The 18,023-nt window shown below is 56.4% G+C and overlaps 1 protein-coding gene across 1 annotated transcript in view; it reads left to right on the top strand.

Moving 5' to 3' along the window:
- Nucleotides 1-18,023, top strand: part of LOC132020224 (TBC1 domain family member 22A-like) — a 221,423-nt gene that overhangs the window by 87,760 nt on the left and 115,640 nt on the right. Inside the window, exons 6-7 of the mRNA XM_059404436.1 lie at nt 6,828-6,956; nt 10,611-10,673. Coding sequence (XP_059260419.1) covers nt 6,828-6,956; nt 10,611-10,673 — 192 coding nt within the window. The remainder of the gene's footprint in view (nt 1-6,827; nt 6,957-10,610; nt 10,674-18,023) is intronic.

Below are 18,023 nucleotides of genomic sequence, written 5' to 3'. Positions count from 1 at the left end.
GAATGGCTAAGAGTGGTCTGTGAGGTGCTGGCATCACCCTGTTTTCTCATGGTGTGTGGAGGGGGGTTCACACTTGCCCCGTGGTGGGGAGCCCCTCGAAGCGTGTGTCACGGGAACAATTTTGATAAAGTGTATACAGGTATTATTGTTTTACATTTATGATTAGTGTTTTTATAGCATGCTAATATGGCAATTAAGTTTTCTGTAGTTCTGTCATTTAGAATTCATTGCATACTCGAATATGTTTCAGTCGCATAATTTCCAGTCTGGCTTAATTATCCGAAGGCCCCAACGTGCACACATGTGTTTTCCTTTAGAGATGGGAGTATCAGGAGTGAGTGGGGCTTTTATCGCCTCTGTTCCTGGTACGACGTCCTGGCCTTTTAGAATTTCTGTTTTTAATAAGTGAAGTTAAAATCTGGGGGTAGGGAGAAGGGGTGAGTCTTTGTTCAGGGTCACTAAGAAGCCCGTGGTGGTACCACGTGTGATGGCGGAAGGCCGCCCACGCTGTCCCAGGCTCATACCCTTCGCTGCCCCACGGCCCTGGGTGGAAGGCGGCCCGGGCCTGGCACGTGGGTCCCCCCCTGGCTGCTGCACATGTGTCCCCGCTCCTCACCTGCCACTGCTCTGGCCTTGCCGTGAGGCAGCCTAGACATGCTGCCCGAGGCGCTCGACGCAGGCGTGTGACCTTTCTCGGAGTACCTGCTGTGTTTCTCCCTCGACACCGCTGTGTTCTCCAGCACCAGGGCCGACTCCAGACTGATCCAAAACCAGCCCAGAACTGCGTGCTGATACTTGTCGCACGGTAGCTCAGACCTCTTCCTCCGTGGGCCCTCAGGGCTGGGGCGCTCCTGGGTATGGTGGTCCCACAGCACAGCACGGCAAGTCTGCACCAAGTATCTGTGCTGGGCCCTGCGGGACTGTGAGCGTGGGGGGCTCGGCTGGGCGAAGACCGCACAAGCGTAGGGCAGGAACTCCAGCCCGCTGGAGCTCAGGGCTCTAGCTCAGGGCTCCCGCCAGTGCATCAGCGTCCCGGAAGCTCCTGGAGTGGCCGGGGGTGGGGGCGGGGTGGAGAGGTTGCCAAGGTCAGAGTGGTGCCTTGGCGGAGGGCGGGCAGGTGCAGCAGGACGTGTGCTCCAGGCTGGCGCACCCCGGGAGAGGCGTGCACTGGGCTCCATGCCTGTGCGCGGCTGCAGTGCTGGGAGCCGAGCTCCTGGGATGACGGGCGCGTGCCGCGACCACCCGTTCTTGGGCTGCTCCCACGTCGCGGGGGTGGGGGAGGCACCGTTGTCGGGGAACGGCTGTCCGCGGGCCCTTGCACACAGACTGGGAGGGGCGGCAGCCCTGCTGCCAAGGTCAGGGGCCACTCTGCTGCTGCGGCCTGGGACGCACAGGGCTCTGTTGCAGTGGCTCAACCACGCCTGCTGGCACCCAGCAGCCCGCCTCTGAGCCCCAGGCCCAGGTAGCCGGAGTTCAGAGAGAGGCCCTGACCTCGGGAGCCAGAGCCGCTGGCGCCAGTGTGGGGAGGGCGTCTGTCTCTGGGCCGGGCCACAGTCAAAAGCCTTGGCCGCTTCCGGAGCTCCCTGTGCAGCCGCGCTCCTGGTGCCAGCCTGGCCTGCGAGGGTGCGGGGGCCCTGGGACTCACACGGAGCTCCGGTCGGGGGCTGTGTGTAGATGACTCCATAGGGTGGGGACTTGTTCCCTGAGTTTCTGTGAATTGAGCCAGGTGCCCAGAAGAGGGCTGGCCGTGCTGTGTGCTCAGGCCCCGTGACCCTGGGTTGCTGACGAAACTCCTGAGCCTTGTCCTTGCTCTGAGTGGAATAACATCCGTGGGCCCCCGAGTGGGACTGACGGCCGTGCCGTGTGTAGCCCGGTGCCTGGCGAGCAGCCTGGCTCCTCAGCCTGTGGCCGTGGCGACTTCAGGACGGGTACGTGAGTTTCTCCAGGAGATGACGGGCACTGGAGGTAGTGGCAAGGTCAGGTAGGCACAGTGGGTCCTGGTGGTTCTCGAACCAGTGGTCTCTGAAGGCGTCTGTGATGTGATGACACTGTGTCCTCTGTCAGGTCTCGCCGGCCCTGGAGTGGCGGCCCCCCAGCAGGGGCAGGGCTGGGTACCCGACAGAAAGAGCGCCCTGTGTTGGGTGATGCGGCTGCGTGTTCCGGATGGAGCTGGCTGTAGAGGCCTGATCGTGGAGGCACTCGGGCAGGGTGCTGGCCCCGCAGGAGGTCACCGCTCACCCATGGGGGGTCTGCGCGTGGTCTGAGGTGAAATGTGCGGGCACTGAATGTTGGACACAGGAAATTTTCTTACAAAGGAATGAGAAAAACTAATCATAAAGGAGTAATAAAAGGGGCTCCATTGAGGTTAGGAACTCGTCTTCATTAATGGGAGGGCGGGGTGTCTTGGGTGCCGTCGGCCACGACGAGCGCCAAGCTGGTGGCCAGCAGCGCCAGCATCCCGTCGCCGCAGCGCTCACTCCAGCATCAGCCAGCGGGTGGGCGCCGTCGGGGCAGGCGGTGGAGGCGCCTCCGCTGCGGGCTGGGGCCCGGCGTGCTGCTCAAGGGCAGCTTGAGCGCGGGAGCTAACGGAACCGCCTGCCTCCCGCAGCCCGCTGTCTCCGCTCCGCGTACTGCTCTGACAAGAGCTCTTACAGCTCTACAGCTCTCCTCTCTCCGCCGACTCTCCTTCTTCTGCCTTCTTCTTCCTCCGACAGCTCTCCTTCTAATGCCTCCGACAGCCTTTATGGGGGTGCTTGAGCCCTGCCGCTATACAGGTGGCCGGTTGAATCCCAATTCTCCCCAGTGGATATACCCGGCCTGCCCCGCCCCTACATCTGGGGTCCACAAGCAAGTTCTTCTGGGAGGAGCAGGCCCTTACAGGGATGACCTCTAGAGGACGGGGCGACACTAGCACACGCATTTTACCGACGAGGACACGCAGTGGCACCTGTCGGTCTTCTGGGAATTACAGATTAAAGCTCCCTGCTAACCGCGATCTCGCAGGCCCACCGGGACGGCTGAGATGAAGACTGATGGCACCAGGGTCGGCAAGGGTGGGGACGGTGGGTGCCTGCGTGGGCTTCCCGCGGGAGTGCGGTGGCTCTGGAAAACTGCTGGAGGGTCTGTGAAAGGGAGGCACAGCCGGGTGTCCTCCTCCTCGGTGTGTATCTAATGAGATGCGTACCACGGGTCATGAAGGACAGGGACCGAGTGTTTATAACAGAGTGGTAGTGACCCGAATGTCTGTCAGCGGTAGAGCGGGTTTTGTACGTGGGAACACGCAGAGCTGCTCCTAACGTGTCGCAGAAATAAGCGACTTCTTCAAATGTAACGTTGAGTTTAAGCGGCCAGACAGGAAAAACGATCCCGCTTATACGATGTTCAGAAGTAGCAGAGGGCGTCAGCGGCCGGGGTTCTGGCTCCAGGGAGGAGCTGAAGGGCAGTGATTGGGAGGCTCCCAAGGGGCCTCGAGATGGGGTCAGTCGCGGTGATTCCGCACATGTTCTGCTTCGGTATCTGTTTATTAAGGAGAAGCTTAATGGTGTGACCCAAATGTGTTAAAACAATTGTGTGCGAGAGTGTACTTGAGAACAGAATAGATGGTTATGGAGGCACCTCCAGGAAAGAAGGGGAACAGAGGCACCCGCACAGCTGAAAAGTGGCTGGTTTCAGGCCCACATCACGGTCAAGGCCATGGCTCTGAGCTCAGCTCTTCACTGTGCACCTGCAGCCTATGCTTCTCCTGAGTGGTCACAGGGTGGCTGCCACAGCTTGTCTCTGTGCCTACGCTTTATTAGTATTATTAGTATTATTATTATTTTAAAGATTTTATTTATTTATTTGACAGAGATCACAAGGAGGCAGAGAGACAGTCAGAGAGGGAGAGAGGAGGAAGCAGGCTTGCTGCCGAGCAGAGAGCCTGATGCGGGGCTCGATCCCAGGACCCTGAGATCATGGCCTGAGCCGAAGGCAGAGGGTTTAAACCACTGAGCCACCCAGGCGCCCCTATTAGTATTATTATTAAAAGATCTATTGACTTATTAGAGAGAGAGCATGTGGACTTGAGTGGGAGGGGCCGAGAGAAGGAGAGAGAACTCAAGCAGACTCCCTGCTGAGTGCAGAGCCCGACGTGGACTCGATCCCAGGACCCTGAGATCTTGCCCTGAGCTGAAATCAAGAGTCAGAGTCTCAGCTGACTGAGCCCCCCAGGCGCCCTGGATGTGGGAGCATTTTAAAAGCCAGAAAGTACCATATAGGATCTATTTCTTCATCTGTTCCCTTATTGCTCATCCATGGACTCGCTTAATAAAAATGTGACGTCACGTGGTGGGCGCAGCGAGGGGCTGGCTCGGAGGGGGTCTCTCGCCGGGTGCTGCTGGAGCTCGGGGTGACCGACCCGCCTTGCGTGTCCGGTCAAGCTTCCGGAAGAAATCCCATCGAGGAGATGCTCGAGGGATGAGCAGGACGTGCCCCGGTCAAGCTGGAAAACATCTGGGGAAGAAACAAGGAGGGAACCTTTCTGACACGGAACAGAAGAAGCACTAACTAGAAGAGAAGAACTTTACAAGTTGGACATCATGGAAATTCAAGCTCCTGCTGTTTGAGACAAAAAGGCCACAGATTAGGACAGTGTCCTCATCATGTGTATTTCCTGTGTCTAGGCACAAAACTTGTGTCTAGAAGATGGAGCCATAAAACGTACTAGAAGGACAAACAACCTGATTTAGAAAATGGGCAGAAGATTTGAACAGACACTTCACTGAAGAAGAGAAGTGGGGCAGACGGGTGCGCGCGCGCGCGTGTGTGTGTGTAGGGGTGGGTGGGGGCGCTCATCGTTCCCAAGCAGGGACATGCCGTCAGAGCCACTCAGTAGAACGGCTGATACTGTTTTTTTAAAAGGTTCTTTTTTAAAAAGATCTTTTCTTTTAGGAGTTTTTTTTCTTTTTAAAGTTGTATGTATTTATTTGACAGAGTAAGGCACAGTGGGGGGGGACATAAGCAGGGCAAGCGGGAGAGGAGGAAGCAGGCTCCCCGTGGAGCAGGGAGCCCGACGCGGTGCTCAAGCCCAGGGCCCTGGGATCGTGACCTGGCTGAAGCGACTGAGCCGCCCGGGCGCCCCTGTTGAGCGTCACTTATGGTTTGCTTTCCTCTTTTTTCTCCCGCCTTCTCGTGTCCTTCTATTTCCTAAGTTCTCCATATGACTGAAATCATATGGTATTTGTCAAAGATTTTATTTTATTTTATTATTTTTTAAAAAGATTTTATTTGGCAGAGAGAGAGAGAGAACAAGCAGAGGCAGACAGAGAGGCAGGCAGAGGCAGAGGGAGAAGCAGGCTCCCTGCCGAGCAGGGAGCCCGATGCGGGACTGGATCTCAGGACACTGGGATCATGACCTGAGCCGAAGGCAGCCGCTTAACCAATGGAGCCACCCAGGCGTCCCTTTATTTTAGTTTTTAAAGTAATCACTGTACCCAACTTGGAGCTTGAGCTCACAACCCTGAGGCCTAGAGTCCCGTGCCCCGCTGACTGAGCCAGTTGCGCACCCCCAGAATGGCTGGTATTTAAGGAAGGACACTAGTCCGTGTCAGGGAGGGCGTGGAGCACTGGAGGCTCGCATCCACGGTTAGCTGGAACGGGAGAGCGTACGGTCGCCCTGCGGAAGGTCTGGCAGCTTCCTAGGAAGTGAGACGCACCTGCACGTGAGCCCGACAGTGCACTCCTAGCCGTGGAACCACGAGAAATCCAACTGCATAGCCATGAAGACCTCAGACGAGAATATTTATAACAAGCCTTATTCACAATAGCCCCAAACTAGCACCAGCCCAGACGTTCAGCACCCAGGAGGCTTCCCGGCAGGGTGCCCATCCGTCCCGTGGAATACTGCTCCGTAAGCCAAAGGGGTCGCTGCCGGCTCGCACTTCTGTTCGGATGAACTCAGACCATAGGCTGAGTGGAGACAGAGCCCCCCAGATGATTCTGTGTTCGTGACGTTCTAGCCCAGGCCTCAGTGCTCCCTGGGCTCTCTGCTCGCGAGTGTGGGGGTGGATGGCTGTGGGCACAGCGAGGGTTTGGTGTCACAGAGATTCCCTGTCGTTTCACTGGGCTAGTAGGTGCACAACTCTGTGCCCTCGTCCGGGGTCACGGAGCTATTTACTTAAAAGGGGCACATTTTATATGTGCTATCTCAATAATGTTGATTTAAGAGGGAGAAACAAAGAAATAAAAAGCATATAAAACACCAGGGCGTGTGGCCCAGAGTCTGGGCCCTTCATGTCACCCCGGAGCCACCTGGCCTGTCCGGATTTGAGTTCACTTCCTGGACTGGGGCTGGGGCTGTGGCTGCTGGGCGCCCAGTGGTCTTTGCAGAGAGGAGAACACTGGTGTAGGGTAGCTGACAGCCTGTGTGTGTGTGTGTAGTACATCCACACGTATGCACATAGGCCTCTGCTGTGTGTATGTGTGAGCAGGCACACGCACACCTGTGTTCTCTTGGCATCAGACCGTGCAGATCTCGGAATCCTTTGGGGCACACGAGGCATCTGGAGCCAGGGGCTCGTGTCAGACCTGCTTCAGAGGAGCAGGAAGGCTCAGCCTGCCTGGGGGCTCCGCTCTGGTGCCCGCGCCATGGCCGAGTCCGGTGTGGCTGGCCCGGCACAGGCTGCGCGCGTCCTAGCCTTGGAGGCCAGTTCGCTGATGTGTTTGACATCTGCTTCCGTTCTCACAACTCGCGCCTGCTCCCCCGTGTCCGGTTTCAGAGCGCCACGTCGGAACGGCAAGTCCGGCACTAACCAGGCAAACTTTTTGTTTTTGTTCCTTTTCTCACCCAGGGTTACCTTCCTGCCAATGTGGACCGAAGACCAGCCACTCTCCAGAGAAAACAGAAAGAATATTTTGCTTTTATTGAGCACTATTACGACTCTCGGAACGATGACGTTCACCAGGACACCTACAGGCAGGTGGGCTCCTCTCCTGTGTCTCATGTTATGTGAAGAACTTTGATTTGGGGATGATCAGTAGGAGGGTGTGTTCTCTCTAGCATGGCCCTACTCGGGTCACCGGTTAGTGTTTTCTCATGGTTAAACTTGAGATAAGTAATGGTGTGCTTCTAATAGTGGTATTACTATAACCATAATAGTGGTATGCTTATCTCTGGCTCCTTTTACAAAAGGGGAAAGGGGGTTTTTAATTGGAGTTTTAAAACATGCCTCTGACATCCCTCGCCAGGACCCAGAGACCTGGCTCGGGAGCGGGGGCCCCTCTTGGCTCCGTGAGCTGCTGTCCGGCCTGAAAGCTCGGGTCGATCAGAGCAGTCTCTGTGGGCTTCGTGGGCTCTGGACCTCTGAGGCACTGAGGGATGGGCTTAGACGGGGGAGAGCTGTGCTTGTCAGCTGGATTCGAGGGCACACGGTTCAGTCCATAGCAACACTGTGGCCACTTAATAGTTTCTGCTGTTTAGTTTAATGCAAAATGGGTATAATTATGGCTTCTTGAACAGTCCATTGACAGACGGTGTGTATAATGGGAAAAGTACTTAAAATTGATTTACAGTTCACAATACATTCAGAATTTGCTATTAGAATAGCTCTTTGAGGGCTTTGGCATTCTCTCTCCTTGTAATGTGTGAGAATTCAGAATGGTTTGTGTTGCATTCATTCATTCTCTTATTTATTTTTGTGCCGCATTTAAACAAAAAGTAGGTTTTTTTTTTTTAAAAAAGATTTTATTTATTCATTTGACAAAGAGAGTGTGTATAAATAGCGGGAAGGGGCAGGGGGAGATGGAGAAGCAGGCTGTCCACTGAGCAGGGAGCCCAGCGTGGGGCTCAATCCCAGGACCCTGGGAACGTGACTTGAGCCAAAGGCAGATGCTTAACTGACTGAGCCACCCAGGTGCCCCCAGAAAGGTAGTTCTACTCACTGGTAGCCCTGCCTCCGTTTTCAGAGATCAACGTCTGACTTTCCTGAGCCGTGTCAGTACCCAATATTTCCTTGTGGAAATCCTACTTCTAGGTGAGGGAGCCTTGCCAAATTTTTCTGCCTCAGATGTGGGCTCACCGCATCTCCTTTTCATTTTGGTGTCGATCTTTCAGAAGGTCTGAAGCCAGGCCTTCCCTCTGACTGATCACCAGAGCTGCTTCCGGTTGTGCGGGTTCTGGGGGAATGTCTTCCTCACGGACGGGTACGGTGGAGCTTGGGAGGAGGACGTCGTGCGTACGCGAGGACCAGGGAGAGGGCAGGCAGGAGCCCACTTCTGTTGCCCCCCAGCCCCCCGGGGCGGTGCCCTCTGCCTCGGGCCCCTCTGCCCCTCTGGCTCAGCCCCAGCCTCTCCTGAGTGGCTCCCAGGGCACGAGCAACTGATTGGAGAGATTTTGCATTTGGATTTGGTGAGGGAAAGACTGGGTTTCCTGGCTTATCTTTCTCCACTTCAGTGATTTTAGGGAACGGACCAATTTGCTATTGTTTTGAATGCGTTTCTCATGAATTTTCATTCAAGAAAAAGACTTCCGAAGGACGACGCCAGCATCTATCTATAAGATTTACCAAGCTGTATTCTATTATGAATTTCATAAGGGGAAGTTAATTAAAAACGGGTTACATGCATCTTTATTCAGTTACTCTGATAGCTAATAAAAAGCTTCCATATTATAGCGAATTCCCCAAATGTTTCCCCATTAACATAACTGAGAACAACGGAGCCCGTGGCGGTCTGGTTGGCCCGCCGGCTTTTCAGCCCCGCCTGCCGCAGCTGGACCCGGTGGGCGCTGTCTTTGCTGCTTCTGTCTGAGACGCGCCGTTCCTTCCTGGCAGAGCCTGGTCTGGTCTGGGGCTTGGGCACCTGCTGTCTCCCTGCCACCCACTCCTCAGGGTTGCCTCGCCCTCGCACGGCCAGGACGCGGCGCGACTACAGGGTTGTGGCTTCCTTTCACGTCCCTCTGTGTCCTCTGTTCAGGGGCTCAGGTGTCAGGCGGAAGAAGTCCTGCCCAGAGCACGCAGAGCTGATCAGGGTCAAGGCTCATCCGCTGTGCCCTCCCTGCTCTCGGAGTTCTGCGGAGCGCCGGGGCCTCCCTACACCTCAGTCCTATACCCCCGGAGCGGGTGGCCTCGAGGGGCCCACAGAGCCCCCTGTGCCCAGCCTCATGCAGCGCCACCTAGGAGGTTGGGCGTCCCCTCCTGCTGGCACAGACGGGGGTAGTTGTGGGGCCTGCTGTCCTCGCTCCTCGGCAGACGTGACAGGCTGCTCATCTGTACGAGGGGACAGACGTGGGCCTGAGTGTGATGTCGTGGGGGCAGTGTTCCGACGGTGGCTCTCGAGGACACCCTGGCACAGGGGGTGAGATCTGGCCGGCGTGCTCCAGCCCCTCGTCTAGATGGGACCCCGCCCCTCTCGGCGCTGCTGGCTGTAGGCCTCCTTCGCACAGCAGGTCACACGTACGTCTCTGCTTCCTTGGATCGGCCCCGTGTTGCCCGGAGCGCTTGAGGCCGATGGGTTCCCAGGTTGCTCTCGTCCGGCTCCTTGCCTCTCTCTCCTTCCCACCACCCTTTGTTGCTGCCCGTGGGCCATGCAGCCCAAATAGCGAGTCCACTGGCCTCCGGCTCCCTCCCGGTTCTTTCCCCTGGTTGGGGGCTGCTCGAGGGAAGAGCCCCAGGCCGGAGCCCGTTAGTGGGGAAGCAATCCCCACGCCGCAGCATGGCGCAGTGGACGGGGCTCCGTTGGCTCCCGTCACCTTGTGTGCTCTACACGGGTCAGCCTCTGGGTTAGGGCGGCACCTTCTAGACGAGGACGCCAAGCCCCAGGGCCTCAGTGACATGGCCGGGGCTGTCGTGCTAGGAAGGCTGAGTGAGGACGCTGTCCTGGTCCCGTGGGTGGCGGGGTCCTCATGTGGAGACGGGGACAGACCGGCCTTGCAGACTTCCTCTGGGCATTAAAATGTGCGCGGCCTCCTTCAGCCTCTTTGGACCTTTCTCTGGGCGATGGGGGTGGTGGCCGTGTCGGCCAGGGGTAGATACTCCTGTGGGATGTCGGGAGGCAGCCCGTGGTGCCCACTCAAGCCCTGGACGATCTTACTGGGTCGCTGCTGGCACGTGCAGGTGCTTGCTGGGCAGCGGGGGCTCTTCGCGGTAGCGCAGGGCAGGGCAGGCCGGGCTTCGCCGACACTAGCGTTTCAGGTGCTTCCTCTGGGGAGTGCCCTGGATCCCCAGGGACTCGACGAAGGGGAGAAGCATGCGGCCTGGGTGCCAAGACGCAGCTGTCACCGCGGAGAACTTGGACGCCCTCGATGCACCTGAATTGCTCCCCGTGTCAGAGGCTGGAAATCAATGTTTACTAATTGCTATGGATCATGTTGCTAAAGAGCTAAGGGCCGCTCTCTTGCTAACCGCGAGGCCGCTGTTCGGTTGGGAAGCGTCAGGCGAGCCTTCAGCTGGGACTGGGGGAGCTCCATTCAGGTCAAAGCTGCCACCACGTCTGCAGTTGAGCTTGTGTTCTCAGGGTTGGAGCGGCCCAGAGTCTGGAGTAAAGGCATTGCTGTTGCTTTAACTGCTGCTCTGACGCGTGCTTGCAAGGACGTTTGTTGTCTTGTAAAATGATGCATCTTCCTCCTGCATCTGCAGATCCACATCGACATCCCTCGCATGAGTCCGGAAGCACTGATTCTTCAACCCAAAGTGACGGAGGTAAGAGCCGGCATCTGGGCGTGTCCCTCTGTTGGGGTGGTGGGCTCCCCCGGAACTCGGGAGGCGGTTGGTGCAGTTGGGGTGCATGCCTGCTGTGGGTTTGGGGGTAGCCTGTGGGAACATAGTCATAGGAATTGCTGGTTGTTCTTCAAATATTTTGCGTGTAATATTGATGCGTGTAAAGGACACGGGCGTGTGCAGGTAGAGAGTGTGCTCGTGTTCACTCCCACTGAGGGCTGAGAACCCCACTCACGTTGGACCCGTCATGTGGGAGCTTTTAGAGCTGCTCCCAATTCTCACCCCGCTCTCGAAAGGCCCGTAGGACGTGACCAGCCTCCTGACTCTGTGATTGTGCACGAGCTCAGCGTGCGTCCTGTGCTGTTGTGGCCAGTCCGAGTCTAGACAGTAGCGGGGGCCGCCTCCTTCCTCTGGTAGCCTTGTCCCTCGGCAGCTTGTGTTTCCCTCCGCTTTGTTTTCTCAGACTCCGCCGATCTGGTGGCCGGTTGTAGAACCGTCATTTAAATATCGCACCCTTTCTGCGGCCCTTCTCCTGCTGCCGGACGTTTGGGTGTCAGGGATCTCCTGGGATCAGGGCCTTCTAGCATGTTCTCACGGGTGCCCACAGGCAGGAGTTTCTCTGGGGCGTTGCCGAAGATAGGGACCAGTTGTGTGCTGGGGTGTGAGCCTGTGGAACCCGCAGGCCGGTGTCAGCGTGCCCCATGGTGGGCTGTGTTGCTCACGTGCTCACCCGCGGAGTGTGAGGTCTGCAGTCCGCAACCCTGCGGGGACTGCCCGCCTCGTGTCCCTGAAGCGCGCATTCTTGTCGTGGCCTCCATCTCCGTGTCTCTTGTGCCTCACGGCATAAGCACCTCTTCCTGTATTTATGGGCTTCTCTGTTCCCTCCTCTGCAACATGCTTGATTCTGTCTTCTGCCCATTTTTCTTTTGGGTTGTTAATCTAATTTTTAAAAGAAACATTTTATTTATTTATTTGACAGATCACAAGCAGGCAGAGAGGCAGGCAGAGAGAGGAAGGGAAGCAGGCTCCCCGCTGAGCAGAGAGCCCGATGTGGGGCTCGATCCCAGGACCCTGAGACCATGACCTGAGCCGAAGGCAGAGGCTTCACTCCCTGAGCCACCCAGGCACCCGTCTTGATCTTTTTATTGGCTGCTGATCTTTATATGTTACGGATTCTAAATCTTTCTCAGTTTGTGTATCACACGCATCCTCTTCCATGGTGGGGCCACTTCTCACTTCCTTCTTGGTGGCTGTTGGTGACCGGAAGTTCCTCGTTTCGGTGTGGTCAGACTTCTTCGTGTCTTTTTTATGGTTAGCGCTCCTGTGCTTTTCTTTTTTCTTTTCTTTCTTTCTTTCTTTTTTTAAAAGATTTTATTTATTTATTTATCTGACAGAGGGAGACACAGCGAGAGAGGGAGACAAGTAGGCGGAGTGGGGGAGGGGCAGCGGGCTTCTCGCCCAGCAGGGAGCCTGATGTGGGGCTCGATCCCAGGACCTTGGGATCATGACCTGAGCCGAAGGCAGACGCTTAACGACCGAGCCCCCCAGGTGCCCCTTGTGTGCTTTTCTTAAGAAATCTGCATGTACTTCACGCAGCACCTTTCGCACGCTCTCACCTGAAAGTTTCAACATTTCCTCTCCACACCTGCACGGTCCATGCGTCTGTCATTCCCAGCGGTGCACCACGCGAGGCAGGAGTCCAGCGACCTTGCCCATAGCGTGACCTGTCAGGCCTGGCCTTGTGCATGGCCTCCACCTGGTCTGCACGTGTTTGCGGCCTCCCGTCTGGGGCTCGTCCTTCTCACACTCGCACACGTGTTTCCATGGGCTCCGTTTTGTCCAGAACTCAAGGCGCTTTCCCTCAACACCACGGTCTCCAGTGAGCTGGGCGGCATGAGGCAGGTCCCTGTGCGCGGGTGGAGCCCCAGCTCCCGCTTCCCCGCGCGGTCTTCGGCCCGCATGCGCCCACCTGAGCCTTGCGGTCACCTGGCCCCAGCGTCCGTGTGCTCCGTTGCTGTTTACTGTCTGCTGGTCGTGCGGCGGGTGCTGCGCAGAGTCTGGGGGCCGGAGGGGGCCGGACCTCTCCGTGGAATACAGTCTTGTTCTCACGAGCCTGTGGATTCTCCACGTTCCGGGCTGTTCCGCTGTAGGTGTAGCATGTGCTCTGGGAAAGGTTTTGAGTATGTTTTATTAGAGTCATTCTTAATTATCGTATTTTTTGTTTCTATTATAAACAGTATCTCTTTAAAATGGAATTGTTTTTACATTTGAAATATTTGCTTTGCCTCTTAATTGCTCCCATAAATGTACTTTTAAACTTTGCTATCTGTTGTTGTCTGTTCGTTAAGTTTGTTGAACACAAATCCTGGGTTATGAAAGCAAAAGTACTCCTAGATTATAGGACACAAAGGGAGAAAATTAGTCTTCCACAGAAGTAGTCATTTTGAGACAATTCTTTTTGATTGTCTGTTTTAGCAGTTGTACCTACTGTATCCGGAACACGGGAGATAGCATACAGTTACCTCTCTTTCACTCATTTTTTTTAATGGAACATAGAGTCGGCTATAGACCTTCGGTTGATTTCATTTTTCTATTTTTCCCGACACTCGACACCTTCCGTGTAGAGCAGAGCTCACGGGCTCTGGGTTCCGGAGCTGGGGTGCAGTCCCCGTGGCTGGTGTTGATGCGTCTGCTTGTCTGTGACGTCCTGGGACCCTGGTCCCGTTGCTCTGAGGTGCCTCCTTGCCAGCAGCTGGTCTCTCTCTGCTACGGATGCTTTCTCACTTGGTGCTTGTGCGCATCCCCCGGAGCTGCAGACCCTGCCCGGGCGTGCGGGGAGTGATGCGATAAGCAGGGGCTTCGGGAAAGCTGTGGTCTTGGGATGGGCAGTAGGAAACCGGGTTCCAGTGTCTGGCATTGCAGAGGCTCGGCCCAGGGGTTTCTGCTACAGACAGCCCGTGGCCGACTGCACAGAAGGGTGTTTTGTCTCAGGCCCGAGCTTGCGGGCGGTGAGGCAGCTGCTCCTCTGGCCTCGGCTTCCCCCTTGCGGCCCCAGCCGGCGCTCCGTCTAGCTGTCTGCATCACATTTGTCTCGGAGCAGGAAGGAGAAGACGCGCAGAGAAGGACGTGTCCTTCCCTTTCCAGCTCGTTTGTAGAAGTCGCTCGCAGTTCTTTTCTTATTCCGCGTCCAGAACTGAGTCACGGGGCTGAACTTGGCTGTACAGGCCTGGGAAAATGTCACTCGGACGGTCGTCGGTCCGCATGCCTCCCTGGAGGCCGGGGCTTCTGACCGCTTGCGCGAGGGTTGTGGCACGTCTTCCGTCCGTCCACACGTTCTCTTACTCATTCAGCAGACGGCGCCCAGTTCTGCTCTGGTGCCCCTTCCCGCCTCCCCCCATCCTCTTCCTCCCGTGGCTTCACTGAGGTCTAGTGGCCGGACGATAGAATTCGCCCGTTTGAAGTGTGGCGTTCGTTCAGTCTTGATACCTGCAGGTAGGAATATGACCACCACCTGGATCGTGATCTAGAACATTCCCATCACCCTGAGAAGCTCCCTTTGCTGTCCGCCTCCGTCCCCGCTGGTGCCCCCGTGACGTGCTCCGCCGCTTTCTGTCTCTAAAGTTCCGCTTTTTCAGAATTTCCTGCAGGCGGGGTCCCACAGATCGCAGCCTTCCCCGAGCGGCTTCTCTTGGTGCTCAGACACTTGTCCCCTTTGTCCCATGGTCCCGCCAAGCCGGCTCCATGGTCTGCACGTGTTCCTCAGTGTGCTTACGGGTTCGCCAGTGCCCGCTGGCCGCTCGGGCTCTTCCCACGCGTGGGCCATCGCAGGTTTGCTGTCGGCCTTCTGGCAGAGCGCCCGCGAGGGGATGCGTCCCCCCGAGCTGAGTGCCTCGCGGGACGGCGGCTGTGGGGGCCGTGTGGGGGGTCTGCTTCGTGAGAAACCGACACTCATTTCCACGGGGGCCGTCCCAGTGCGCGCCCCCGCCGGCAGGGAGCGTTCTTGCTCCGTGTCCTTGTCAACACGCGGTGTCGCCAGCCGTCTCAGTTTTTGCTGGTGCTCAGCGGTGTGTGGTGGTACCCTCCGGGGCTCCGATGTGCAGTTCCCTGATGGCTGAGGACGGTGAGCGTCTTGACATGTGCCGATTGGCCCTGTGTAGGTTTTCTTCCATGATGCGTCTGTTCCATTTTTGCTCACTGATTGCTTTTCAGACCTCTCGCTTGCTTGTTCCCTGGGCGAGCTCAGCCTGGAGGCCCTGATTTCATAGAGGCTCAGCTAGTTTGGAGGCCTCAGGACATGCCTCACGGCTGCTAGGAAGGTCTGGAAGTGAGCAGCATGGACTGCAGGGCACGTGGCCATGGCCTGGCCGCTCCCTGCCGGAGAGCAGGAGCACGAGTGAGGCCAGTAGCCTTGGTCAGGAGGTCACTGCCCCTCCCCCAGGTCCGACAGGTCTCAGGAGGACAGCAGACTATCTACCTCCAGTGCCTCAGGCAGCATGTGACACGGAGCCAGTTTTCATGGCTACCTGTCAAAGGAACACCTGACAGGATTCCTCTTTCTCTCACCATGACCTCGGAGTGTCTGGTTTCCTCTGGGCCTTCAGATCTTTCTGGAAGTTTGTCTTTTCAGAGGTGCGGTCTCTGATGACGCTCCTGTGGGATTGTGTCTGACTTCTTGTTCCTGTGGTGACTCGCTCTGTTAGTCCCCTCTGGAGGACTTTTTCGCCTCCTATTTTTTTGACTTTTTTTTTAATCTTCTGTCCAGTGTTGAACAAAGTAGATCTGTTACGTTGAAGAACACGAATTCTGAGCAGTGGCCCCATGGCTGCGGTGGTGGGTATGGTGAGTTTATTAGAAGGACCATATTCAAATACGGCCGTTGGACCTTTTCCACTGAGAAGTTCATCATCTACCGAGTGCCTTTGCCTCCGCGCTTATTACATTATCTGCCCTCTGGTTATCTGCTTCTTAGAGCAGTTTCACAAATTAGGGAAATAAGATGCTTTTTCCAATTAGCCATGCAGAAGTGATGTCTCATTACATTTCACCAGACGCAGAGGATAATGAAACATGCAGGCTTTTTAAGCCACGTTATTTATGTGCAGTTTTTAGAATTAGGGTGATGAGTTTTCCGTGGCCCTGAAGGATGGACATTTTCTAGGAGGCACAAAGCGGTGGGGCACGGGGGGCGTTCAGAGCAGGCTCCTGCCCGCGGCTGTGCACTTCCTATGCTCTCCTATGGGCACGTGTGGGCCCTGCCACCCTGCCCGCTCCTGGGCCGGTAGTAACCAGAGGAAGACCGCTTTGGAGGCTCTGGAGTTGGCTTTGGCCACCCGCGATCTGGGACCACATCCAAGTGGGTTCCTGGCATTTGTGCACGGAGCACTCTCAGCAGTGAGCTCTGCGTGGCCGACCCCTAGACCTCGGCCCGAACCGGCCAGGCCCGCCCCACCTGTTCCCGCCACGGCCGGCCCTGCAGCGCCCGTGTGTTTCCCACTGCAGCCCAGAGTCTCGCTCCCATTAAACCTCGCTTGGAGGGGCAGCAGCCTGCACGCTGGTGTCTTCCATCCCGGCTGCCTGGCACGGGTCTGTTGGGTCGACTCAGCGAACCTGTGAGCTCTCTGCCAGGATTCTGGCCGGGACTGGGCACTTGGCTCTGTCTTGTCAGATTGAGGACGTGGCCTGGGGTCCCCTTCCTCCCGCGGTCCCTGTGGTGGTGCCTGGCGCGTGGCATGGCGGCTGAGTGATGCCACGCGGACTCACACAGGCCTCCCGTGTGGGGGTCCTTCTCCAGGAGAGGTGACAGTCCTGCTGGACAGGCCTGCGGGTGTTAGGCACGGCCCGTGCCCTCCCTGCCTGCAGCTCCTTCCTCCCCGTCTCTTCACGTGGGCCCGTAATTGAGCTGTTCCCTCCCCAGGGGTGGGGACGCGTTTGTGAGCGCCCAGAAGTGCTGGCTTGTCAGAGAATTAGTTCACTAAACTCTCCTGGTGTGTATTCTGGGGATCCGATCGCTAGATCTTTCCTTTACTGTCTCTGTTTTTATGGTAGAACATATCAGAGCAGAAGTTCTGTGACATTTATGTTTAGATTCAAAGAGACAAGTAAGCATTGACTTACAGGTGCTGCTGTTTGTGGAAGGAAGAGCGAGAGCTGGTGTCTGTGAGGCCCCTGTGTCCCTCCCCACGCGCCCCCGTGTCCTCCCCTCGCGCCTCCTGTGTCCCTCCCCATGCACCTTCCTGTCTCCCAGCAAGCGACCATTTGCAAGTGGCCATTCTCTTGTATTTTGGTTAGCTAGTCTCTTGATTTTCTGTCTAGTTTTGTCATGTGTTTATATGCGTGCATATGTTTTTGCCTTTTTTAGTTTTCATTTTCCAATGGGATTATTCTAAATATATTCGTGCTGGCTCTTTCTGTCATAGCCCTCGGTTTGTTGCCTGGAGCTGGCGTTCATGTCCCGGCGCCGCGTCGCTCTCCGCGGCTCGGTCTGTGTGCGGCTCCCTCCAGTCTTGCGCTGCTCGGGCATTCAGGCCATTTGCACCGGGTGCGTTTTCTCAGGGTGTCGCTGGGCACGTTCCTGTGAGTGGGGTGTGCTCGTACAGAGCCCCTTTGGGGCGTGTGTGGGGAGGGGCGCTGGGGGCTGGCTCAGGTGCGCACAGGTGACACTGACTGGGGCGCTGGGGAGAGTGGCCGGCACTGTCCCTCGCCTGGACTTGGGAATGTCAGGCTGAGGCGGCAGTCCTGCCTCGCAGCATGAAGTGGTGTCCCGTTGGCCTTTTAACTTTGACTTCCTTAAGCGCATGCAAAGTCGACTGTGTTTTCTTAGGTTTCTTGTCCGTTTGTGTTTCTTCTCTTGGAAATGCTTTTGTTCCATGTTTCTCTTGTGTTTGCTAGTCTGTTCTGTTGATTTGAAGGAGTTCTCAGTCTGTTCCGGAAGCTGGTTCTGTTTTAGATGTGGATGGTTATGTGCCTCTCCCTTCTGATCGCGGCTTGCTCCTCACTCTGTTGGTGAGGAGACATTCATGATCCACCGCGGCTACTTCCACGATCCTTGCCGTTACGATCACACCTTTTTACAGCGGTTTCTGTTTTCTCAGGATTATTTATTTGAATGAGGGGAGGAGAGAGAGAGAGAGAGAGTGCACACACGCGTTGGGGAGGAGCAGAGGGAGAGGGAGAGAAACTCAAAGTCCACTGTGCTGAGTGCAGAGCCTGACACAGGCTTGATCTCACAACCCCAAGGTCACGACCTGAGCCTAAACTGAGAGTCGGACACTTAACCAGCTGTGCCACCCAGGCGCCCCAGCTTTTTGCACCTGAAGACGTTCTTTTTAACCT

The sequence above is a fragment of the Mustela nigripes genome, chromosome 6 (assembly GCF_022355385.1).
Source record: "Mustela nigripes isolate SB6536 chromosome 6, MUSNIG.SB6536, whole genome shotgun sequence".
Taxonomy (NCBI): domain Eukaryota; kingdom Metazoa; phylum Chordata; class Mammalia; order Carnivora; family Mustelidae; genus Mustela; species Mustela nigripes.
This window is presented reverse-complemented; position numbering and strand designations above follow the sequence as displayed.